Source organism: Schistocerca piceifrons, chromosome 4, assembly GCF_021461385.2.
Source record: "Schistocerca piceifrons isolate TAMUIC-IGC-003096 chromosome 4, iqSchPice1.1, whole genome shotgun sequence".
NCBI lineage: Eukaryota > Metazoa > Arthropoda > Insecta > Orthoptera > Acrididae > Schistocerca > Schistocerca piceifrons.
In genome coordinates this window covers 540,080,859-540,104,292 of record NC_060141.1, presented here as the reverse complement: position 1 = coordinate 540,104,292, position 23,434 = coordinate 540,080,859, and the positions used below count along the sequence as shown (strand labels likewise).

Sequence of the window (23,434 nt, the reverse complement as noted above, 5' to 3'; positions counted from 1 at the left end):
CAGTGTAATAGCTTGAAAATGTTAAGTCCTGCTGTCAGTTGGCATTTGTCACCACCTGTATGCGAGTTTTAAAGCTAAATAGTGTTCTGACAATTATCAAATAGTGGCAAAGTTCCTCAATCGATTAAACTTATTCCTGCCGGTATATGTAATCGGTATTTCGTTATGAACCTTTATGCTGTTTACAAGAATACATATAATTTGGTCTTTGGTTCGAATTATAGTTCGCTCCTTTCTGTACGACGGACAGAAGATCGTTAGAATCAGGCGCGTCTGTACGGAGGTGTCCGTGGACTGCTGCGTCGGCTATGAGCCGCTTACTGTGACGTCACTAACACTGCTGGGCGGCCTTGTTATCCCGGGGGTGTCGGATCGACGGACGTCTACATCTGTTGTACAGCCAGCTATTGTATTTTAGAAGAAGTAACGTTCAATAAACTGTTGGAGAATACAACAGTTTCTTTATGTGTGAAGAAAAATTTTGAAACCGCCTAATTTCATATTTCTGAAGGTAATCAAGTTTGTAATATTATTGTGTTTCATTATTTCCCGCGCCACGCCAGCCTGGCAGAGACGGTGAACGGAGGCCGGCGTACCGAGTATGAGCGGCAGCATCTCGTTGTAGGTGATGTGCTGCATCTGGGCGGCGATGATGCGGCGCGCCTCCTGGTAGAGGCGCTCGTCGCTCCACGTGGGGTTCAGCTCCTGCAGGCGCGCCGCCAGCGCGTTGTGGTGGCGCACCCACACCAGGTGCATCGTGGTCAGGTGCAGGTTCTCGTTCGACCGCGGGTCCCCTGCACACGGGAACACACAACACAGTGGTACAGTTGGCGAGAAAAGAACGTGTGCTGCGAGAATAAGACGACAACAGTTTTACAGAACAAGGAAAGTCTCAGCTACAACATACGAGGGCAGTTCAATAAGTAATGCAACACATTTTTTTTCTCGGCCAATTTTGGTTGAAAAAACCGGAAATTTCTTGTGGAATATTTTCAAACATTCCCGCTTCGTCTCGTATAGTTTCATTGACTTCCGACAGGTGGCAGCGCTGTACGGAGCTGTTAAAATGGCGTCTGTAACGGATGTGCGTTACAAACAACGGGCAGTGATCGAGTTTCTTTCGGCGGAAAACCAGGGCATCTCAGATATTCATAGGCGCTTGCAGAATGTCTACGGTGATCTGGCAGTGGACAAAAGCACGGTGAGTCGTTGGGCAAAGCGTGTGTCATCATCGCCGCAAGGTCAAGCAAGACTGTCTGATCTCCCGCGTGCGGGCCGGCCGTGAACAGCTGTGACTCCTGCAATGGCGGAGCGTGCGAACACACTCGTTTGAGATGATCGACGGATCACCATCAAACAACTCAGTGCTCAACTTGAGATCTCTGTTGGTAGTGCTGTCACAATTGTTCACCAGTTGGGATATTCAAAGGTTTGTTCCCGCTGGGTCCCTCGTTGTCTAACCGAACACCATAAAGAGCAAAGGAGAACCATCTGTGCGGAATTGCTTGCTCGTCATGTGGCTGAGGGTGACAATTTCTTGTCAAAGATTGTTACAGGTGATGAAACATGGGTTCATCACTTCGAACCTGAAACAAAACGGCAATCACTGGAGTGGCGCCACACCCACTCCCCTACCAAGAAAAAGTTTAAAGCCATACCCTCAGCCGGTAAAGTTATGGTTACAGTCTTCTGGGACGCTGAAGGGGTTATTCTGTTCGATGTCCTTCCCCATGGTCAAACGAGCAACTCTGAAGTGTATTGTGCTACTCTTCAGAAATTGAAGAAACGACTTCAGCGTGTTGGTAGGCACAAAAATCTGAACGAACTTCTCCTTCTTCATGGCAACGCAAGACCTCACACAAGTCTTCGCACCCGAGAGGAGCTCACAAAACTTCAGTGGACTGTTCTTCCTCATGCACCCTACAGACCCGTTCTCGCACCGTCGGATTTCCATATGTTTGGCCCAATGAAGGACGCAATCCGTGGGAGGCACTACGCGGATGATGAAGAAGTTATTGATGCAGTACGACGTTGGCTCCGACATCGACCAGTGGAATGGTACCGTGCAGGCATACAGGCCTTCATTTCAAGGTGGCGTAAGGCCATAGCATTGAATGGAGATTACGTTGAAAAATAGTGTTGTGTAGCTAAAAGATTGGGGAATAACCTGCTGTATTTCAATGCTGAATAAAACAACCCCTGTTTCAGAAAAAAAATGTGTTGCATTACTTATTGAACTGCCCTCGTATTTCAAACACAACAGACTGTAACCCAGGAGTGTCCAGCCCGCGACCCGCGGGTCGCATGCGGTCTACAGCAAGTCGCATTGCGGCCCAACAGGAGAGCGTCTGCAAGACAGTCGGTATGGAAAACCCCTTTAGGTAAAGTTATGGTTGTTGTTGTTGTGGTCTTCAGTCCTGAGACTGGTTTGATGCAGCTCTCCATGCTACTCTATCCTGTACAAGCTTCTTCATCTCCCAGTACATACTGCAGCCTACATCCTTCTGAATCTGCTTAGTGTATTCATCTCTTGGTCTCCCTCCACGCTGCCCACCAATACAAAATTGGTAATCCCTTGATGCCTCAGAACATGTCCTACCAACCGATCCCTTCTTCTAGTCAAGTTGTGCCACAAACCCCTCTTCTCACCAATCCTATTCAATACCTCTTCATTAGTTATATGATCTACCCATCTAATCTTCAGCATTCTTCTGTAGCACCACATTTCGAAAGCTTCTATTCTCTTCTTGTCTAAACTATTTATCGTCCACGTTTCACTTCCATACATGGCTACACTCCACACAAATACTTTCAGAAACGACTTCCTGACACTTGAATCTATACTCGATGTTAACAAATTTCTCTTCTTCAGAAACGCTTTCCTTGCCATTGCCAGTCTACATTTTATATCCTCTCTGCTTCGACCATCATCAGTTATTTTGCTCCCCAAATAGCAAAACTCGTTTACTACTTTAAGCGTCTCATTTCCTAATCTAATACTCTCAGCATCATCCGATTTAATTCGACTACATTCCATTATCGTCGTTTTGCTTTTGTTGATGTTATATCCTCCTTTCAAGACACTGTCCATTCCGTTCAGCTGCTCTTCTAGGTCCTTTGTTGTCTCTGACGGAATTACAGTGTCATCGGCGAACCTCAAAGTTTTTATTTCTTCTCCATGGATTTTAATACCTACTCCGACGAATTTTTCTTTTGTTTCCTTTACTGCTTGCTCAATATACAGATTGAATAACATTGGGGAGAGGCTACAACCCTATCTCACTCGATGCTATTCTCTCACTGGCCGTCCCTAATTTTTTTCCTTTTTTTTGTTTTTGCTCAGCGGTTGTTGTTAATATTAAATATATTATGTTGGCAAATAAAACTGGTATTTTTCCGATGTCGCCCAGGTAATCTGAAAAAGTTAAACAACTTTCAACTTTCAAACTGAGGTTACACTGTGCAAAAAATGTAAAAAAATATATTTTTTCCACAACAACGAAAGGATAATCTGAATCTAGGCCCAACTGGGGATGCGCGATATTGACAAATCATCGATACCGATTCATTATCGACGTCTAAACATCGATGGTCGATAATACTTGACACCAGAAGATCTATGTTAAATCAAGAAATTATAGACTAGCGTAAAAAGTAACATACATGTATATCCAATATCATATTTATTAAATAATAAATACAAGAGTGATTATTTCATATCCCACAGCTCTTTGTCTGCAGACTATTACAATTACATTTTTGAGAGCCTTTTCAAGCCCCCGTGGAGTTTGTAACATACAGTATGTGTACGTGTCCTTGCCTAATGTTGTTTCTGCTGTTTCACCCCTACAAATGATTAATATGATCCTGCCGTTGACAGCCTACACCTAGGGATTTCCATAAAACGAAGTATCGTGTTGTAGTGTTACTTTACTTCAGTTTAGCACATCAAACCAGGCATTCCTATCGGGATACTACTAGAATGAATCATAATATGGGTCCCGTAAACTAGTTTTCCAAAAAACACGTGCAAAATTTATATTAACATATCGGATTCTACCCTATCTGTAATTTCCATATTGACAAGACATGTGTTCTAAAGAAAGTCGACCACCCTCACCCCCTCCCGCTCCCTGCTATTAGGCGGACACAAAGTTGACTGATACAGATTAGCGGTGAGAATCAGAAGACCTACACCCTGACTGGCACTTTCAGAAGAAGCTCAGTAGACAAGCAAATGGAACTGCAGACATTAACTGTTAGTGTTTCCCTATCTGCCGAACCGAAGTGCACATATCGCCTAATGAAGTACAGACAGCAGTTCTATTACACCGATGATCTGCTCGTTGGGGCGTGAAATTAATGTACGTGGTGTACCTGTAATTTTCTGCCTACAAAATGTATGCGATATGCCGTCCACAAACTCTTAGGGCTCAAATCACCTTAGTAAAAGAAAGTAACGAATCAGTATTAATGTTTGTTCACTAGTCACATACAGAAATTCGACTCAAGTATTTTTCTGTAAAGAAGACTACACACAGAAGTAAATGGTCGTCACTTGAGTAAAAAGAATAACAACTGTGTCAGGGAAAAACTTCACACGCTGCCTGTGTCGAAAGCAACTGTTTGCAAAATTTAAGTCCCAGATTCTCCACTGTGGTTCTCGTCAGTGGAGTCTCTAGGTCGATCCCTGGAGGAAACTGTCTTCGATCGATCCAGACAAGGAAGTGTCCTTGTTCAATCCACTGAGTGATGTGCCCTATCCACAACATACCCCGCTCCCTCCTAGACACGATGCGTCTACGTTCTCGCTCACGCGACGAATCCCAGTGGCCGTCACAAAAACATTGCCTTCCACTACACGGGTCCTGTCAGACAATCACCTGAATCTCATACTCCTTTCAGAAAGTTTCCATTACCCCTCCTATATCCTTAGCACTCCGCCAATCAAAAACGCGTCTCTGCTTGTCGGTGGAAGCTTGTCCTGGCACTTTCCATTAGAAGATTTGTCAGGGGACAGCTCTCGACCATCGTTTTTGCCCCTCCGCATCCCTTCACGCTGCAAGGACGACTTTTCCTTTTTCGCTTTGTTCAGCCGCCAGGTATACTATTCGGAAATTATCAAAATATCCACGGGTATGCTGCCGGTCTATAGTGTCCAACGGGCACAATATTTCGGCGATCAAACATGTCGCCATCATCAGGTGAACTGACGGACTGAGCTCCTGTGAACGTGCCGGCACGGAGATCCGTACGCTATGGCTGCTCAGAGGGAACTGGGTTCGGTGGCGGCGGCGGCCGATTTAAATACCCTCCGCCCGCGGCGCGCTCCCTCCGCCGTCCGCGCCCAGCGCCACGGTCGCGCGGTGGAACAGATTGCGACGGCGTCTGAGATGACGTCGGTGTGATGGCTCTGTCCGCCGTGGTCGTCACAACTATACGTCTGCTCGATTTACTCTTGATTAACCCGATCGCTGGTTCCCAAGCCTTACTAAGATTATAGCCACAGTCACGGTGACGGTGACTGTGGCTATAATCTTAGCAAGGCTTGGGAACCAGCGATCGGGTTAATCAAGAGTAAATCGAGCAGACGTATAGTTGTGACGACCACGGCGGACAGAGCCATCACACCGACGTCATCTCAAACGCCGTCGCAATCTGTTCCACCGCGCGACCGTGGCCCTGGGCGCGGACGGCGGAGGGAGCGTGCCGCGGGCGGAGGGTATTTAAATCGGCCGCCGCCGCGACCGAACCCAGTTCCCTCTGAGCAGCCATAGCGTACGGATCTCCGTGCCGGCACGTTCGCAGGAGCTCAGTCCGTCAGTTCACCTGATGATGGCGACATGTTTGATCGCCGAAATATTGTGCCCGTTGGACACTATAGACCGGCAGCATACCCGTGGATATTTTGATTATCAAATACGCCGGGAGAAACTCAAGAATCATATTCGGAAATTCTTTTCCTCCAACCAGAGAGCAACCTTCCACCCACTCTGTCCACCCTACATGGGTTCTGCGGCCTCCAGCAATGCAAACCACTGCTTCCACTCTCTGCTCTCCCTCAGGGCTGTAAATGTCCGCCCCTGTAGTAGACGACAAGTCTCTTCCTAGCCCCTCTCTATCTGATAGCAGGATTTCAGGAACGCATGGGCCACTTCGCCCTTTCCGTCAGTGCTTAGATGTAATTAACTCCCAGACATGCAGTACTACATAAATTATTAGTACATGGTGGTAGTCAGTATCAGTCAATGGAATGATCAATAATCCGACAGTGCACTGTAAACTGTGATCGAAAATGAACAAAAAATTTAAAAGAATATTGCTTGTGTGGTGAGAAAATCTTGGTGCCTTACAACGTTTCTCATTCAGTCTGTTGCATTGTTTACATTTACTACGTCCTGATTTTCAAAACACTTTTTCGGAAGCTGACGGTGAGGCTATACAGCTCAAATATCTAAATGTAGTTTTTTGTAGCTCTGAATACGTAGTGCCAATGACATCATCTCGTACATCTAACCGAACTTGTTTACGGTCTAGAAGGCAGTCTTTCACATAATAACTGGACTGTGATGGTAGTTCAGTTTCTGCTCTAATCCATAAATGATAGTTTTCTTACCCTATTTTGTAATGTTAACCCCATGTATGAAATTTAGTTTTTCTGTTTTCCTGATCTTTAAAATGACTGTAGGATCGGGTAACGTTGGTACAACTAATATAGTAACATGTTCCGTTGGTAGTAAGAGTTTAATTTACGTTATGATGTTACTACTTCGATTAGCTCAAATGTGGTATCATGCCAGATATTTTGAGATTGAACATACTAGTTATTGGCATAACTCTACTGCATTTCTACGCAAATTCATGAGTAGCCACTTCTATATCTCGCACAACGCCACAACATCTGCCACATTTACAATATCTGCAGCTGTTGATGGGTCGTGTACTAGCGTGGCAGTTAATGATATTATTAGTTTCTGCACACAACAGCAAAAATCTTGCACTCAGATAAAACTTTGAGTACCATCTAGTGGGTAATTCTAGAATTAGTCTGAGGTCCCATGATTTTCTTAGCTCATCATTTACTACTACACTTCGTTTGAACCGTTCTTAAATCCTTTTTACTGCAGTAACCAGCTCAGGTAGTTTGTCAGTCTGTACAATAGACTTTTTGCTACCGAACTGAACATGTGGGTACAGTGCGTCAATGTGTGACTTTTTGTTCCAAACGATATTTCTACCCCTTAAACTATATTTGTTCCTGCATCAGTCGCCACTGTCAGTATTTTACTGGCATTTATTTCCTATTCGCTGCAAGTCTGTAATAACCTGAGTGTAATGCTGTCAATAACAAATAGTTTACTTACTTTTCTTCAAGAACCAGTCTGTAAACCAAACTATTGAGATAAGCTAAAGCTGATACGCGCTGCTGTAGTATGAGTCACAATGTATACATCAGACAAGACGTCCGCAACAGAATTCAGGGTACGTTCAGTTAGAAGCGCTGTCGGAAAATTACAGTCTTCTTAAAATACTAGTATAATATAATTGATTTAATTTAAGGGATCTACTTTTAAGTATCTTCAAGAGAGGTATTACGTCACTGCTACCGGAATATTATATAGGAATTAAAAAGAAAAATACGTCTCTTCGCAGAGAATAAAAAATTAACATCTTCAAGGAAGACATGGATGCGATATTAAGAGATTGTCAGAGAACACCTTCCAGTAACGAAAGACCTGCTACCGGCAAGTGATCCGCTACTCGTCCTTCGGACCAGACGTGTTCACACGCTTCTGTGCGGAAGGGGATATGTGAAGAAAACTGAACTGCTGGGAACGCCCTATGTAATACAAGTCACGTATCCCAAACCGGCGACTATGCGGCCGAAATTTTACAGTTGGATGACATGCGAGAGCGAAAATGCAAACATACAACTCTTACGTAGATTACATCTTTGAAGCCGCATTTAACTGGAATAATAGCCGTATAAAGGATATGCACTCGAATTTTATCCCGCACGGGGAATAAACTACCTCCTCTGTTATTCTCTAACGCCTGTGTTTGACAAGATATGTTTGGCATCTCTTCGTCTGTCAAGCAACAGAGCTTATGGTTCGTTGCAGTTCCAGTTTTGCTAGCGGAGATCCCATTCATTTTACCTACAATTCGTTCCAGTAATCTGTAATCATTCACTCTAAGCTCCAGAAGTACAACTGCCGTTGTGTGTTCACGTTTCTCATTCTACCTCTTTGTATAGAACCAACAATCAATCTTAAAAAATCTTGGATTCTGGTGTTAATTGTTCCGCCGTAATATCTACTACTCACTGCAGCCCATTGCATCAACTGTTGCAGCAGCTTCACACAAAAGATATTACGTATCATGAGAGTGTGTATAGACGTTCTCAATGTTATCAGGACTCTGGTAGCTAGTCAACTGTTAGAGTGCTTTACAGGTAACAAAATAGGTGAGAGGTAGGCGAGGCGCACAGTACCGCCGAGTACTGCAATTGTACCATGTGATGCACCAGGCAAAAGGGTCATTCTACCGCTTTTCTCTGTCTCGAGTGCCTTGGGATACGATGTGACCATTTAGTGATACTGTACCGTGCTATTTGCATTGATGACAGAGGAAAAGAAAAAAAAATGAAAACAAATATTATACAACCGATCGAGAGCGACAGTATTCTGCGGATGCCTGTCTCACGAGAGAAAGAGGGAGAGAGAGAGAGAGAGAGAGATAGAGAGAGAGAGAGAGAGAGAAAGAGAGAGAGTCAGAAAGCATGACGCTCCCACTGAGTTATGTACACGGTACTCTCATTAAGTTTACATTACCTCCAAAACATGGTTATCTATAAACCGATTTTACAGTTTCGCTTCCTACTGACGATGTAAACTGTCCAGCATCGTTTGCAATCTGGGCTTCTAGCTGCCGGATTTCTGCTTCCAAATCGGCTTATGGCTCTATACAAATGCTTTACAACTTGTGAGGCGTGATCGGATTATCATGTTGCAAAATTATATTATTCTGGTCGCGAAACGACTTTCGGTTTCTTAGGCCAACATCAGGTGACAATCGAATGTCGCAAACGCAGATAAAATGACTTGCGAATTACGCTGATACTACTTACACAGAAGATACACAAGTGATGACATGTGGAGTGTTCACAACATTGTGAAACTTTACACACTGCTAAGAAAATCAGGAGGATGATCCTGTTGGAAACACTTGAAATCAGTCACAGATTGCTAGTTTACTATTAAATGACTAAATTATTTCCTTTTTGCCCTCTAGTAAATAAAGTTTTAGTTAGATTACATCTCTTCATTCAACTATACTTTTATCTGTTGTTAAATGTAACACTAACCACATAAAGAAGTTTATTTTTTATTTTTAGCTGAATGTAATTATTTCTATTGTGACACAAAATGTAATACAGTACTTCCCCTTTGTAAACACTCTATATGTGATAATTATTGTAGAAGGTAAAAATCGATTCGTGCCAAAATAAATATCATTCTGCAAAACATAAGGAAAAATTGCCTACTGAATATTATTATTATTCATTTCCTTTGTTGAATTGACGAGAAGCATCTTTTGAAATGTAAAGATACAAGAATATTAATTGAATAAGCAAAATCAGACTGCTTAGTAAAATCCCAGTATCCTGCTTAGCAAGTTAATTTGTAAATTGCTATATCCAATATAGCTTTTAGTTAGAAAGACTCTCATAAACAATCAATGGATGATGTCAGACTATCCAATAATTGTACGTTCATGATTTAGAATATGTCTTTACTCGTTAGGAAGTTTTCTGGTCGTTCCGAGGTTACCGTTTCACATCTTCTCTACAGCACGCGTGTTCTATGTTGATAAAAACAGTTTCTGACAGACTCATTGATATGAATGAGATTTTTAAATATCTTTTATTGTACAACGTTTTCTTTCTCCTCTTCTTCTCCTTCTTTTTCTTCTCCTTCTGTTTCTTCTTCTTTCATCATGGTTTGGTCATACGCCTGTTCCGCCCACTAAGTATCTAGCCATCTTTTTCTGGGTCTTCCTACGGATCCTGTACCTATAGGTGTGAAATTTAAGGCTTTATTTTGGAATTCTCGTATCTGGAATTTTTAGTGGATGTTCTAGCCATCTCCGTCGATTAAATTTGTTGAAGGAAGGGGACAAAATAATGAGAAAGGTGTATGCACAGTAGGTTCCATGGGATCTGACACAAACCAGAAGGAAGGCGGAGTTGAAGTGTCGGTGAGTATTTGAACTGAAGAATGAAGTTCCAGATGTTTTCAGACACTAGTGACTGGTGGTGAATCATGGTGTAACTACCATTAAGGGGTCCCATCGATAGTGTGTAGGGAAGGGGGTCGGGGCTAGACCAGGGGGTTGTACTGTGACACTTTTGGATATACAAATCCGTGCCAACCACTAACACTGCGCTCAAACGTCAAATAGATATACTTCAACAACTTTCTACCACTGGTCTTGTCAATTCATTATGAACACCTGCTATCCTGTGTTTCAATGGCTACAGTGTTAGTGAATTAGCAATCAATCATAATACACTGGTACATCGTATTCTGGTAGATATATTGAATTATCGTCAAACAACACCTCTACCGTGCGTAATGCGGTGTCATATTCACCGCTCGTATCACAAGAATCTAGTGAACCAATCGTCTAGGCCGGTTATAGCAGATCAATATTGACCACTATTGGTGGGTAGTGTTGTTCCTTGTCTTACACACTTCACTGCTTTTTATCTACGTGAGTAAACGAATTTCAGTAACGGCGGATAAAACTCTACAAGATGCCTTTTGATGTGAGATTCATTCTATTCGAAGATCGTGTCAATTGATGCAGCTGTATTATCACATTGCTGCACTTACGGCCAAGTCGTGCCAACTTCAAATGTAGTGCGAATTTGTACTATCACTGTCGGAGCGACAGGCTAACCCTGTACGGACTGTTTTTCTATTAGAAGATCGCAGGACCTTGCAGTGCGATCGCGCCTCCAGTCGAATTATTACAGTAACCATGGTTTCTTTGACTTTAGCTGTGGTGTCACCGCCAGACACCACACTTGCTAGGTGGTAGTCTTTAAATCGGCCGCGGTCCGTTAGTATACGTCGGACCCGCGTGTCGCCACTATCAGTGATTGCAGACCGAGCGCCGCCACACGGCAGGTCTAGAGAGACTTCCTAGCACTCGCCCCAGTTGTACAGCCGACTTTGCTAGCGATGGTTCACTGACAAAATACGCTCTCATTTGCCGAGACGATAGTTTAGCATAGCCTTCAGCTACGTCATTTGCTACGACCTAGCAAGGCGCCATATTCAGTTACTATTGATATTGTGAATCATGTACCGTCAAGACCGACGTTCATCATTAATGGATTAAGTATTCCACCAGCTACGTCCGTTTTTCTAAATTTCAATTTCCTTGCCCTGTTCCAGACCTCACGCCAGCCTGCGTGAGCTAAAACGCGTGCCTTTCGGCCTCCTCTAGTAACACGCTGTTGGCTCTCCTGCCAACCACAACATAAGCTATAGTTCTGCTTAAAGTTCTTGATTTTATTTAGACGCTTATGGCGCTCTGACATATACTCAATTCGTCTAAACACTTGGAAAAACAGTACTCATTTAGAGCATATATCCTAAGCTCCGGTTTTATCTCTTCGTTTAGTAGTCTACCTAATCTTGTCCAACCCTTCATTATTCTTAGAAATTTCATTTTTTCCCCTTGATTCCTCCTAGAGGACTATAGTGAGGATTCTTGCGAGTCACTTTTCAGCCTGAGAGCTATGCAGGTGGAAGCCTTAACCTCCTGGCTGGGTCAACAAAGCCAGACAGGTCGAAGGGATGGGACTAGAGGAAGGGCAATCCACAACAAGGCCCCTGAAGGCTTCATATTAGACCCAATGATGAGGATATTCAGTCCAGTTGCCATTCGTTTGATTATTGTCACGAAATGATTTGGGATAATATCATCACATTTTTGAGCGCTAAAAACAAGTAAACCATATAAAACAGTCCACATAATACCGACAGACATACAAAGAACACAGACATCTTGTGTTATAACCTTCCTTTAAAAAAATTTATGCTGCTGAGGTTTACCACAACTTAAAAACCAGCTGCGTGTATTCACAGTTCCCGAGGTACAGTTGCAAACTGAAAGCTGCTGCCATCACCTACCAACGATGAAATTTATTTAAAGCCTAATGCTCAGTACTAACGATACTACTTTCTGTCATAAAATCTTTGAGAAACGCCTGTCTAGTCCTAACCTATTCTAACATAAAACTACCTCTACGCTGCAACCTAAACGTAAATAGCATACGAAAATCCTATGTCACTAGGTAAAATATATTGGTGGTTGCTTCTTAAGGAGGATATCGCTAAAGTGTGGCCAGAAATGCCCTTCAGACACTTCCATCCTCTCATTTAAGACACCGAAGCACGTTTTTTAAGGTAGGTTGTAACTCAGGAAGTCTGTATTCCTTATATGTCTATCGGTATAAAGTGGATTGTTTTATTTGGTTTCCTTGTTTTTAGCACCCGAAAATGGGATAATGCTGTCCCGAAGCAAGTCGTGGCAATAATCACATGATTGACAACTGGGCTGAATATCCTCGATATTGCTTGAATAACAGTTGTATTACGGCTTCACGTCAGTTAATCATATTAGACGGCCTTTAGGAAGGCTCAGGCATGAGGCAGGAAAGGCACCTAGATATGGCGAAGCTAGTCTTCCGAGGGAATAATAACACAGAGGAAAAATTAAAGAGCTGCTGCCTTATAGTTAGATTGGCTTACCAAAGGCTAGAGGAAGTAAACCGTGATCAAAAGTTTCTGTCAAGTCATGAGGTCAAAAGGTGGCAGCCTCACCACAAGTCTAGCCGGACCACGGTGTGGTTTCCTATGCCGGTAACCTTAGTTTACTCATAATCTTCAAAGAACACAGCCAGACACAATGAAGCAGAAATTTTCTGACGTACGTACGGAAGTCGTACATTCTGATTATTAAAAACTAGCAGACTGTCACGGCTTCGCGTGGTTAACACTAAGTATCTGTGGCTAGATAAATTGTATGGCGTAGCAGTAACAAATCATATATACAAACCTTCGTCATGAATCTGTCTACATACAGGGTGAAGAAAAATTCGCGCACTCGGACTTCAGAGCACAATTCTTCATATGCTAGCAATACAAAAATGTCTCTCACAAAATTTCGTCCTGCGCATATTTCCGACGGTAAATGGACTTTGTAGATCGACAATCTGGTAACATTGTACTCATATGTACTGTAACAACCTGCGTCATCTTATACCTATGGTTCTGTGCAGTTGATGCAGCGGCTAGCGTTTTCAGCTAGCACGCAGGAGGTCAAGGGTTCGATTATGAGTCGAGGCATGTTTGGTTTCACTTCCTAAATGTAGTCTGGTGTCTTAATCGTCGCACAGCAATTACAGTGTGTCCTCTACAAAACAGTTTCATTTGCATACGATGAACATAGAAATGGAACTACGATAATTTTCACTGGTCAGCCTTCTGTAGCTCGTGGACGCGAATTGTTTCACACCACTGCGTCTACTAGTTTCCAAACCTGTTTTCTGTGTATCCTAGTCCAATAATCCCATCGATTAGCCCCAACGATTATCCTTGTCACGTTCAGGTCCATTACACTTCGTTATGGCCTTACGTCACCAGTCGGGCTAGCAATGTGCTCTGCATATAATTTCCAAAGATGTACTACGAAAATGTCAGGTACATGTGGCTTAAGAAAAGGTTTATACCATAGTACTATACGGCGGAATGAAACAGGCAAATAAAAACAAATACGCCTAGACCCAGAATCGAATTCTCGACCTCCTGCATGCTAACCAAAAATGCTATCCACTGCACCATCTGCAAAGCACTCGTGCTGTCCGGTGACAGAGGTAGTTACCGTACATGTGAGTACAGTGTTCCCAGATCGCCAGTCCTTAACGTCCATTTACTGCAGGAAATATGCGCAGGACGAAATTTTGTGAGAGACATTTTTGTATTGTTAGTATGCAATGAAGTCCGAGGGCGCGAATTTTTCTTCACCCTGTACATTAGTGAAACCTGTGTGTACATCCCTACAGCAGTTCCTGAAATTACAGACTGAAAAATGCGGTTGAGAGCTTTAATTCATAATATGCGCAGATATTAAGAGAACACTGAAGACCTCATTTCATTGTGCTGAATAAATTGCAACAGCTGACACTCCGACGCTGGCTAGCAAAATCGATTCAGAAGTAACACGTAACCCCATCAACAGCGCAAAACGGCTATCGTAATTCGGTTGCCTTCTTGCGGAAGCTGCGTGGCCTGTAAGCGCCGTGCCTGAGCACGTGACTCACCGGCTGCGAAGCAGTACTGGCCCTTGGCATTGGCCACCTCCCTGTTGCAGCCGTCGTTGGGGTCCGTGGAGATGGGCAGCAGCTCGCGGCCGTCAGGGCTGAAGGAGACCCTCATCTGGCCCCCGACGAACGAGCGCAGGCTGTTGGCCAGATCCGCCTGGTTGCCGTACACCACGGAGCCGTCCAGGTAGGCGCTCACCTGCGTCATCTGCTCTCGCGGACCTGCGGGAACAAGTGGCGGATGGAAGTCACGACTTAGAACAAAAGCGTTCCACGACCTGGAGGTTGTCGTGAATAAGGAACGAGCAGTCGAGGATCCCAGCAGAGGCATCCTCAGGAGTAACTGGGAACACAGTATGTGATATTATTTGTAGTTTCATAAAACATACATTTCGACAGGTTCATCGTGTATTTACTCTGTAATTATCGAACTTGAAAAACCATAAAGCACCAGGATCAGATTGCATAACTGCAGAATTAGTTAAAAATGGGGGACAGAAGTTGGTGGAAGTAGTTCACAAAGTGATAACTAAGGTATGGAACTCAGAGATGATACCTGAAGAGTGGCAGGAGTCGATTCTGATCCCAATTTTTAAGGGCGACAAAATGGATTGTAGTAATTATAGAGGGATATCGCTATTACCAGTATGATCCAAAATTTTCTCGAATATTCTGCTAAGCAGGCTTACACCATATGCAGATGAAATTGCGGGGGATTACCAAGCTGGCTTTCGGAGGAACAGGTCAACTATAGACCAAATATTCACCCTGCGTCAAATTTTGGAAAAGAAATGGGAATACAATAAACCAGTTCATAATCTTTTCATAGATTTTACAAAAGCATATGATTCAGTATTGCAATCAAAATTGTACAGAATTCTTTTGGAACTTAGCATACCAAAGAAGTATGTTAGACTTATAGAAGCGAGTTTGAAAAACACAAAAGGTAGAGTACGCGTGGGGAAATTGGAGTCAGAAGAATTTGTAATAAAGAACGGGGAGATGCCCTGTCTCCGCTACTTTTTAATTTAGTCCTAGAATATATTGTACGAATGGCAGCAGATAATTCAGAAGGTGTGGAGTTAAATGGAAATATTAAGATATTAGGGTATGCAGATGATCTAAACATCATTAGCGATAGGAAAGAATCTGTAACAGCAAATGCGAATGCGTTGATCAAGGCTAGTGAAGATGTAGATCTAAGGATAAGTGAAGACAAAACTAAATACCTGGTTACTACTAGAATGCCAACAGCAGTAGATCAGGAAATGTTAAGAGTTGGAGACATGCAGTTTGAAAAAAAGAACACATTTAAGTATCTAGGCGTGGACATCACTTCGAGAAATGAGAGTGAATCCGAACTGAAGGAGAGATTACGGGCGGGAAATGCGTGTTACTTCTCACTGAATAGATTACTTTCATCACGGATATTGTTTAGGAATTTAAAGATTAGAATATACAAAACTATGATTCTACCAGTTATGCTGTATGGGTGTGAGACTTGGTCTCTCACTGTGCAAAATGAAAAGCCGTTTCGAGTATTTGAAAACAAAATTTTTCGGAGCAAAAAGGGATGACATTAGCGGAGAGTGGCGAAAACTCCATAACGAAGAGGTTCACGAACTCTGTTGAAGCCCTGACATAATCGGTATTATTAAATCACGTAGGCTGCGATGGGCGGGTCACGTAGCTCGAATGGATGAGGGCAGGGCAGCACGCAGAGTACTGGTAGGGCACTTAGAGGGAAAACGTCCTGTGGGGAGACCGAGGCGTAGATGGGAGGACAATGTGAAGGCTGATTTGAGGAGCCTAGGTACTGAAGGTGAATGGAAGGAAATAGCCCAAGACAGGGACAGATGGCGAAAATACGTTGCTGCGGTAATGGACTATTGAGTGTCCGGTATGACCAGTGTGTGTGTGTGTGTGTGTGTGTGTGTGTGTGTGTAAAACTATGTCTTTTAAGAATAGTATACATGGGCTGCAGCCATTCTCAAAAGTCCAACCTTCTAATATTTATAAAAATATGCAGCTATAACCTGACATTATGAGCAAGACCACATATTTAATACATTTGTATTTTTCTTATAAAGGAATTTCTCGGATAACTATAAGGGCCACTTAAATGAAAACGAGACAGATAAGGCAAAAAAAAAAAAAAAAACATTGTAGTTCCATGATATAGATTTGGATGCCGGACTGTGACTAATTAATAACTAGGAGAAAAAGGATACCAACAACCGTAATTGTTCCTAAACTTTTTTATTATTTAAGCAACCAGTTTCACCACTTCATTAGCGTCATCTTCAGGCTCCTATTCCAAAAACGAACCGAGACATTCAAACTTTGGCGCACATTGAACAGGTACCACATACTGGACAGGTCTCCGTGGACTTCCATTTATACGACATGCACACTCCAAAAGCACGACAAAAGCTGTCGTTTGGTGTGTACACGTCGAACAAATAGAAGTCCATGGTATCCAGTTCAACATATAGTACCTGCTCTACGTGCGCCAAAGTTTGGATGTGTCCAACAGCTTTTCGCATTGGGGCGGTTCTGAAGAAACGTCGAAACTGGTTGCTTAAATAATAACAATTTGTAGGAAGAATTATGGCTGTTGGTATCCTTTTTTTTAAGTAATTGGCGTAACGTTTAATACATTTATCCCACTGTGAGACAAGACGATCATTGCCCTCAAGGGAAAATGTTTGCGGTTGCCTACGGAACCGAGATTGCACCCACGCGTGCATCTCTTCGTCCGAGACAAATCGGCGGCGACGAATGTCTTTCTTCAGGCCTCCAAAAACATGGAAATCGCATGGGACTGCACAAAGGTTGTGTAAGGGTTTCCTAGCGACTTCTGTAGCACAGTCGAAACAACAAATACACCAGCTTTGGGAAAGTCATGATGACCTTTTCCTTTGACTGCAAGGATCTGCTGCTCGTTGGCATTCTGGAACACAACTCCGCAATTACAGTACAGCAGTTGGGGGACTTTTGCAAAAACTGAAGCGTGCCATCAAGTACAAACGCCCAGGAATGCTGGCGGACGTCATGATTCTGTTGCAAGATAATTCCCGTCCTTATGTTGTCAAGGTTGTTTCGACTACGCTACAGAAATTTCGCTGGGACGCCCTTAAACATCCTTCATTAAGTTCCGATCTTTCCCCAGCCCATTCCCATATTTAGGAGCCCTGAAATGAGACATTCTTGGTGTGACGTAGAGGTTTATGCCTGGATAGTGGCTGTGACGTAGAGTTGTATGCCTGGGTACGATCATGTTTCGTAAGCGAAAATTTTTTCCGTGAAGGCATTGGCCGGCTTGTCTCGCAGTGCGGTAAATGCATTAACGGTTATGGCGATTACTTTTGAAATATTAAACAGTTCGCTTACTTCTTCCCCATCCGTCTCGCTCCATTTGCTTTCCCTTTATAATATTAGCTATCCTCCCTGCTCACAAGGGATGTGTGTGACGTCGAATACTCAGAACTTCACGAAAACATTGCTCATCCTGAACATAGTGGTATGAGCAACTCGCATGCAAAGCTACTCGTCTTTTCGCGTGATGAGGGAGGAACTTTGGTCTAAGGAACAAGGTCTAAGGGAGGAACTACGGTAATGTGAAGAAACAAAAAATCTATAGAACGTGGTCTTAAACACACATATTTCAGTGTCGTGACAACTAAATATTGTCAACCTCTTGATGTTTACTCCTTTAGGCAATATAAGCTCTGCATGAGGAGGATCCTTGATTTTCTTACGACAACAACATAAAAAAGTAGAAGCAAAGTTACACTAGCGTTTATCATCTTCAGACTTCACTTTGTGTTGTCCGATCAACTTCCTGCTCGGAAATGGAAAAGCCTTTGCAAAAGGCAGATTAGGCCACTGACATATCGATATGATCCTTCGAAAATATAATTAGTGTGACGTTTCCTGCTGGTCCGGTTGAATGCGGGAGTGATGTTGAATGTGAAAAAGAGGCTTTAGTCAGATGTGCATATCGTTCTGTTCTATTTAGCTTTGCCCACTTCATTGAAATCCCGTACCTCCACTTTGAATACTAAATAACCGTGCAGCACGATCAGGTCTGTAGAAAAAGTTTGTGGTTCAGATAGCACAAGTATTTGAAGTAGAGGAAAACAGAGTAGTAAGTGACGACATTAAAATGTTTTCTTCTTCCTATTGTATCGATATTTTGTTACCACAATTCCTGTTTTAGACCTTGAATAGCTGATCATTCAAAAGTCTCTCTTGGTAAGAACCGCAATTTCGCATGCCACTGACTCATACCATCCTGTTTGGTGTAAGTGATTTGTATTCTAACTATATTTTCTAGAATTTCTGAACGTTCGAAGCCACACAATTCACTTGTGAGAATGAATGGGATAGTATACACAGGGTGTTCGGGATTTCCCGTTACAAACTTCTAGGACTTGTGGAGGGGAGTGGGTACATAATATTTTGAGCACGAACTTATGTACGGAAACGTGATCCAACGACGTTACAGAGCGTAGAAGCTATAGGCGCCGGCACCTGTAAATGAATGTGATTCAGGGTGATGCCGTGATGATCTTAAAAACTTTCTAGGTCGCGGAAAAGGATAAATGTATCAATTTGAGGTAAAGATCCCTGTATCGGGAACGAACAAATCGAAAGTTATAAGCGAAAACCGTTGTGATACTTCTGACAGTGTAATACGTGGACAGGTACTGTTGTTGCTAAGATCGTAGGATGGCAATTTTCAGAGCTATGGACTAAAACAAGGAAAATCGTCCAGTAAGCATGGGCTCTAAAATGTATATCTGAGGAAATATGACCACTTGCTCATCTTCGCTACTGGGAAACACATCTCTTCCATTGAAGAACTATTGATAGTTCTCATAAAGTGCGACGACCAAAGACTCACTTTTTCGGCGCGGATACACACCAAGCTCGGTTTCTTGCGGGAATCGGAGATGGCAAGTGAGGGGTTCATGGATAGGTGACGCTACTGTAGTAGTGTGCAACAAGCTGGAATCTGGGAGGGAAGGGAAGCGTGTTCAGACAGTTAAGACGGTTAAGGAGACTGCTCCCGTTAAGCAGAACATCCGGGTTTGAGTCCAAGACCGATACAAATTTTCACCTGTTAAAATTGATTCATTTCGATGCCCAAGCGCGGCTAATGTAATTGAAAACCTGTAAATAACTCCATTCAATTGTCCCAAAAGCTTCCGTCCGCAGCTCGTGGTCGTGCGGTAGCGTTCTCGCTTCCCGCGCCCGGGTTCGATTCCCGGCGGGCTCAGGGATTTTCTCTGCCTCGTGATGACTGGGTGTTGTGTGATGTCCTTTGGTTAGTTAGGCTTAAGTTCTAAGTTCTAGGGGACTGATGACCATAGCTGTTAAGTCCCATAGTGCTCAGAGCCATTTGAACCATTTGAACCTTCCGCTGGGGGAGCCATTGATGAAATGGAGATAGGCAATGCAGTTTCTTTTTGATTCCTCTAGCGACATGTTATAGTGCTGTGGTTTAGAGGATTTCAATTGGACTGGAACTGCAGACATGTACTCACAAATAAATAAAAACTTAATTGCCTAATTTTTTTTCTCCAGGTGGTAATCAAAACTTTATGACTGGTTATCGTAAATGTAGAAGTTACGGACTGGGGTTACATTGCCCGTGTTGCAACCTTCTAACTGTTGAATAAGAAAAGTGCTGATAGGCAGAAATACATTGATGGGCATAGAAACAGTTATATTAAGGTTGATGAAATTTGGTTGGTTGTGGTCTTGGCACTTGTGGCCTCTTGGTAACATGTTCTAAACAAGGGGCTTGGCTGCTAGTGGGATTAGAAGGGAGGTGATGTGAGAAGTGGAATCAATACTGGGAACAGTCAAAAGATGGGGTACAAGTGGTAAGATTGCAGTTATCCAGCGACAGGTTTTACTGAAGACTTTATTGGTATTGGAAATGGAAATGTCGTGTGGCTAGGGCCTCCCGTCGGGTAGACCGTTCGCCTGGTGCAGGTCTTTCGATTTGACGCCACTTCGGCGACCTGCGCGTCGATGGGGATGAAATGATGATGATTAGGACAACACAACACCCAGTCCCTGAGCGGAGAAAATTTTCGACCCAGCCGGGAATCGACCCCGGGCCCTTAGGATGAAGACTTCATTTTGGAATGTATGAGCTAGAATGTGTTATAGTTGAATGGGAAGTCTCAGGAATGATTTCATGGTTTGGGAGGGGAAGATGGTGAAAAGTATCCTCGGAGATGACATAGTGCGTGTGTGTGTGTGTGTGTGTGTGTGTGTGTGTGTGTGTGTGTGTGTGTGGAGATGTAAGGAAGGTGGGATGTGGTGATGGAGGCAAGCAGTCAAGATTGAGGGGACATAGGAATGCGCAGGTATTCCAATCACGGAGATGTCATGAACTGACACAGGATATGGTTGAGGGGTGATACATTGAGGGAAAAAGAAAGCAGTCCAGAGAATTCTACATGCATATTAAGATAGGAAAACCAAATTACATCAGCTACCCCTTTTGCGGATGATGCAAGTCTGATCGCCTACCTTCAGGTGCGTGTAAAATTCTCTGAACCATTTTTGTGTTGGCCATCTTAAACTAAATCTTATAGTACATGCCTATCGCTTCCTGACAGTCGAAAATGCAGGTAGAGCTGCTGTTGAGTTACCGTATCAACTTTTTAGAAACAGCACACGTCGAGTGGGAGAAGAAGCGAGGCGCGTACTTACCGAAGGAGCAGGTGGGCGCCGGCGCGGACCGGACGAACTCCATGCAGGTGACGTTGAACTGGTCGAACTGCGGGTCCCCGGCCGCCAGCGGTACCGGGAAGCACTCTGGGCTGAGCTCTCCCGGGTGGCAGCAAGACAGCGCCGAACCGTTGGCGCCTGCAAACACAACACATGCCAGCTGTCAGACGTTATTTTACATTAATGACTGTTTTACACTGCTGTATTTGACCTGTAAGCTAGACTCAAAGGGCAAATGTATAGTAATTGTTGAATGAGATTGTCACTCTGCAGCGGAGTGTGCGCTGATATGAAACTTTCTGGCAGATTAAAACTGTGTGCCGGACCGAGACTCGAACTCGGGACCTTTGCCTTTCGCGGGCAAGTGCTCTACACTGAGCTACCCAAGCACGACTCACGCCCCGTCCTCACAGCTTTACATCTGCCAGTACCTCGTCTCGTACCTTCCAAACTTTACAGAAGCTCTCTTGCGAACCTTGCAGAACTAGCACTCCTGAAAGAAAGAATATTGCAGAGACATGGCTTAGCTACAGCCTGGGGGATGTTTACAGAATGAGATTGTCACTCCGCAGCGGAGTGTGCGCTGATATGAAACTTCCTGGCAGATTAAAATTGTGTGCCGGAGCGAGACTCGAACTCGGGACCTTTGCCTTTCGCGGGCAAGTGCTCTACCGACTGAGCTACCCAAGCACGACTCACGCCCCGTCCTCACAGCTTTACATCTGTCAGTACCTCGTGTCCTACCTTCCAAACTTTTCTGCGAAAGGCAAAGGTCCCGAGTTCGAGTCTCGGTCCGGCACACAGTTTTAATCTCCCAGGAAGTTTCATACAGTAATTGTTGTTGTAATAATCCACCCAAAAAGTGGTTCGATGAAGGAGGATCGTATAGACATACCTTCCTTTGAGCGTTGTACAGACTTCTGTATGTAGGACACAGGCATAGGTATCTCTGGCGTAGAGAAGCAATTGAAAGAGTTGAAAACAAGTAAGTCGTCATGTCAGAGAGGAATTCCAGTTCGGCATTGGCCTCTTATTTACCTCGAATTTATCGCTAATCTCTCACCCAGCGCAAAACCTCAAATGACTGGAAAAAAGCGCTGATGATTTCTGTATGTAAGAAGGACAAAAGAACGGACGCGCAAAGTTGCAGGCTAATATCCATAAAATCGATTTGCTGCAGAGTCCTTGAACATATTCTAGGTTGGAATATAATAAATTTACACGAGAAAGAAGAAATTCTGTGCACAAATGTGAGCAGATTTAAAAAGTATCGCCAGCGTGAAACTCCGCTTGCTCTTTTCTCACACAATAACCCGTGAAACGTGGATAGGCAGATTCCATATTTCTGGCAAGTGTTTGACACGGCGACCCACTCCTGAATGTTAACGAAAGTCCGAGCGAACAGTACAGTTTCCCAGTTGGGTGAGTGGCATTGTACTGGAACCAGAGGTCATCATAAACAAGGGTATCGTCAGGAGTGCCCAGGGAAGTGAGCGCTCTTCTGTAGGTATGTAAACGATCTGACAGATAGGATGAGTAACAATCTGCTACTAGAATGAGCGGAAACTTCCTGGCAGGATTATGAAACTTACTGGCAGAATGAAACTGTGTGCCGGACGGAAAATCTGCAACTGTTTGGTAATGACGCTCTGCCGGCCCATGTGACCAAGCGGTTCTAGGCGCTTCAGTCCGGAATCGCGTTGCTGCTACGGTCGCAGGTTCGAATCCTGTCTCGGGCATGGATGTGTTTGATGTCCTTAGGTTAGTTAGGTTTAAGTAGTTCTAAGTCTAGGGGACTGACGACCTCAGATGTTAAGTCCCACAGTGCTTAGAGCCATTTGAACCTTTGGAATGGCGCTCTAGTGTACGTACTAGTTTCGTCGCTGAGTGACTGTAGCAGGATACAGGATGACTTTGATAGAATTTCTATTTGGTGCGATGATTAGTAGCTTGCTCTAAATGTGGAAAATATTAGTTAATTGAAATGAGTAGTAAAAAACCCTGTATTTATCGGAAATAATATTAGTGGTGTGCTGCTTGACAGTCAATAGAAGCAATTCAGAGGCGGGTTGCTAAATTTGTTACCTGCAGGCTACATCAACCTATGAGTATTACGAAGCAGCTCATTGGACTCAAATGGGAATCACTAGAAGGAAGACGACGTTCTTTTCGCGAAACACTATTGATAAAATTTAGAGAACCGGAATTTGCGGCTGAAGCAGATCGTTTCTATTGCCACTAGCATTCATATCGCGTAAAGATCACGAAGACAAGATATACCTC

The 23,434-nt window shown here is 43.6% G+C and overlaps 1 protein-coding gene across 2 annotated transcripts in view; it reads right to left on the bottom strand.

Moving 5' to 3' along the window:
- The window catches only part of LOC124796262, a 197,457-nt gene that overhangs the window by 41,971 nt on the left and 132,052 nt on the right, over nucleotides 1-23,434 (bottom strand). For both annotated transcript variants that reach the window (XM_047260371.1, XM_047260372.1), the window contains exons 8-10: nucleotides 21,134-21,289; nucleotides 14,399-14,620; nucleotides 597-794 (exon numbers count right to left, since the gene is read on the bottom strand). In XM_047260371.1, the coding sequence (XP_047116327.1) occupies nucleotides 597-794; nucleotides 14,399-14,620; nucleotides 21,134-21,289 (576 nt within the window). The remainder of the gene's footprint in view (nucleotides 1-596; nucleotides 795-14,398; nucleotides 14,621-21,133; nucleotides 21,290-23,434) is intronic.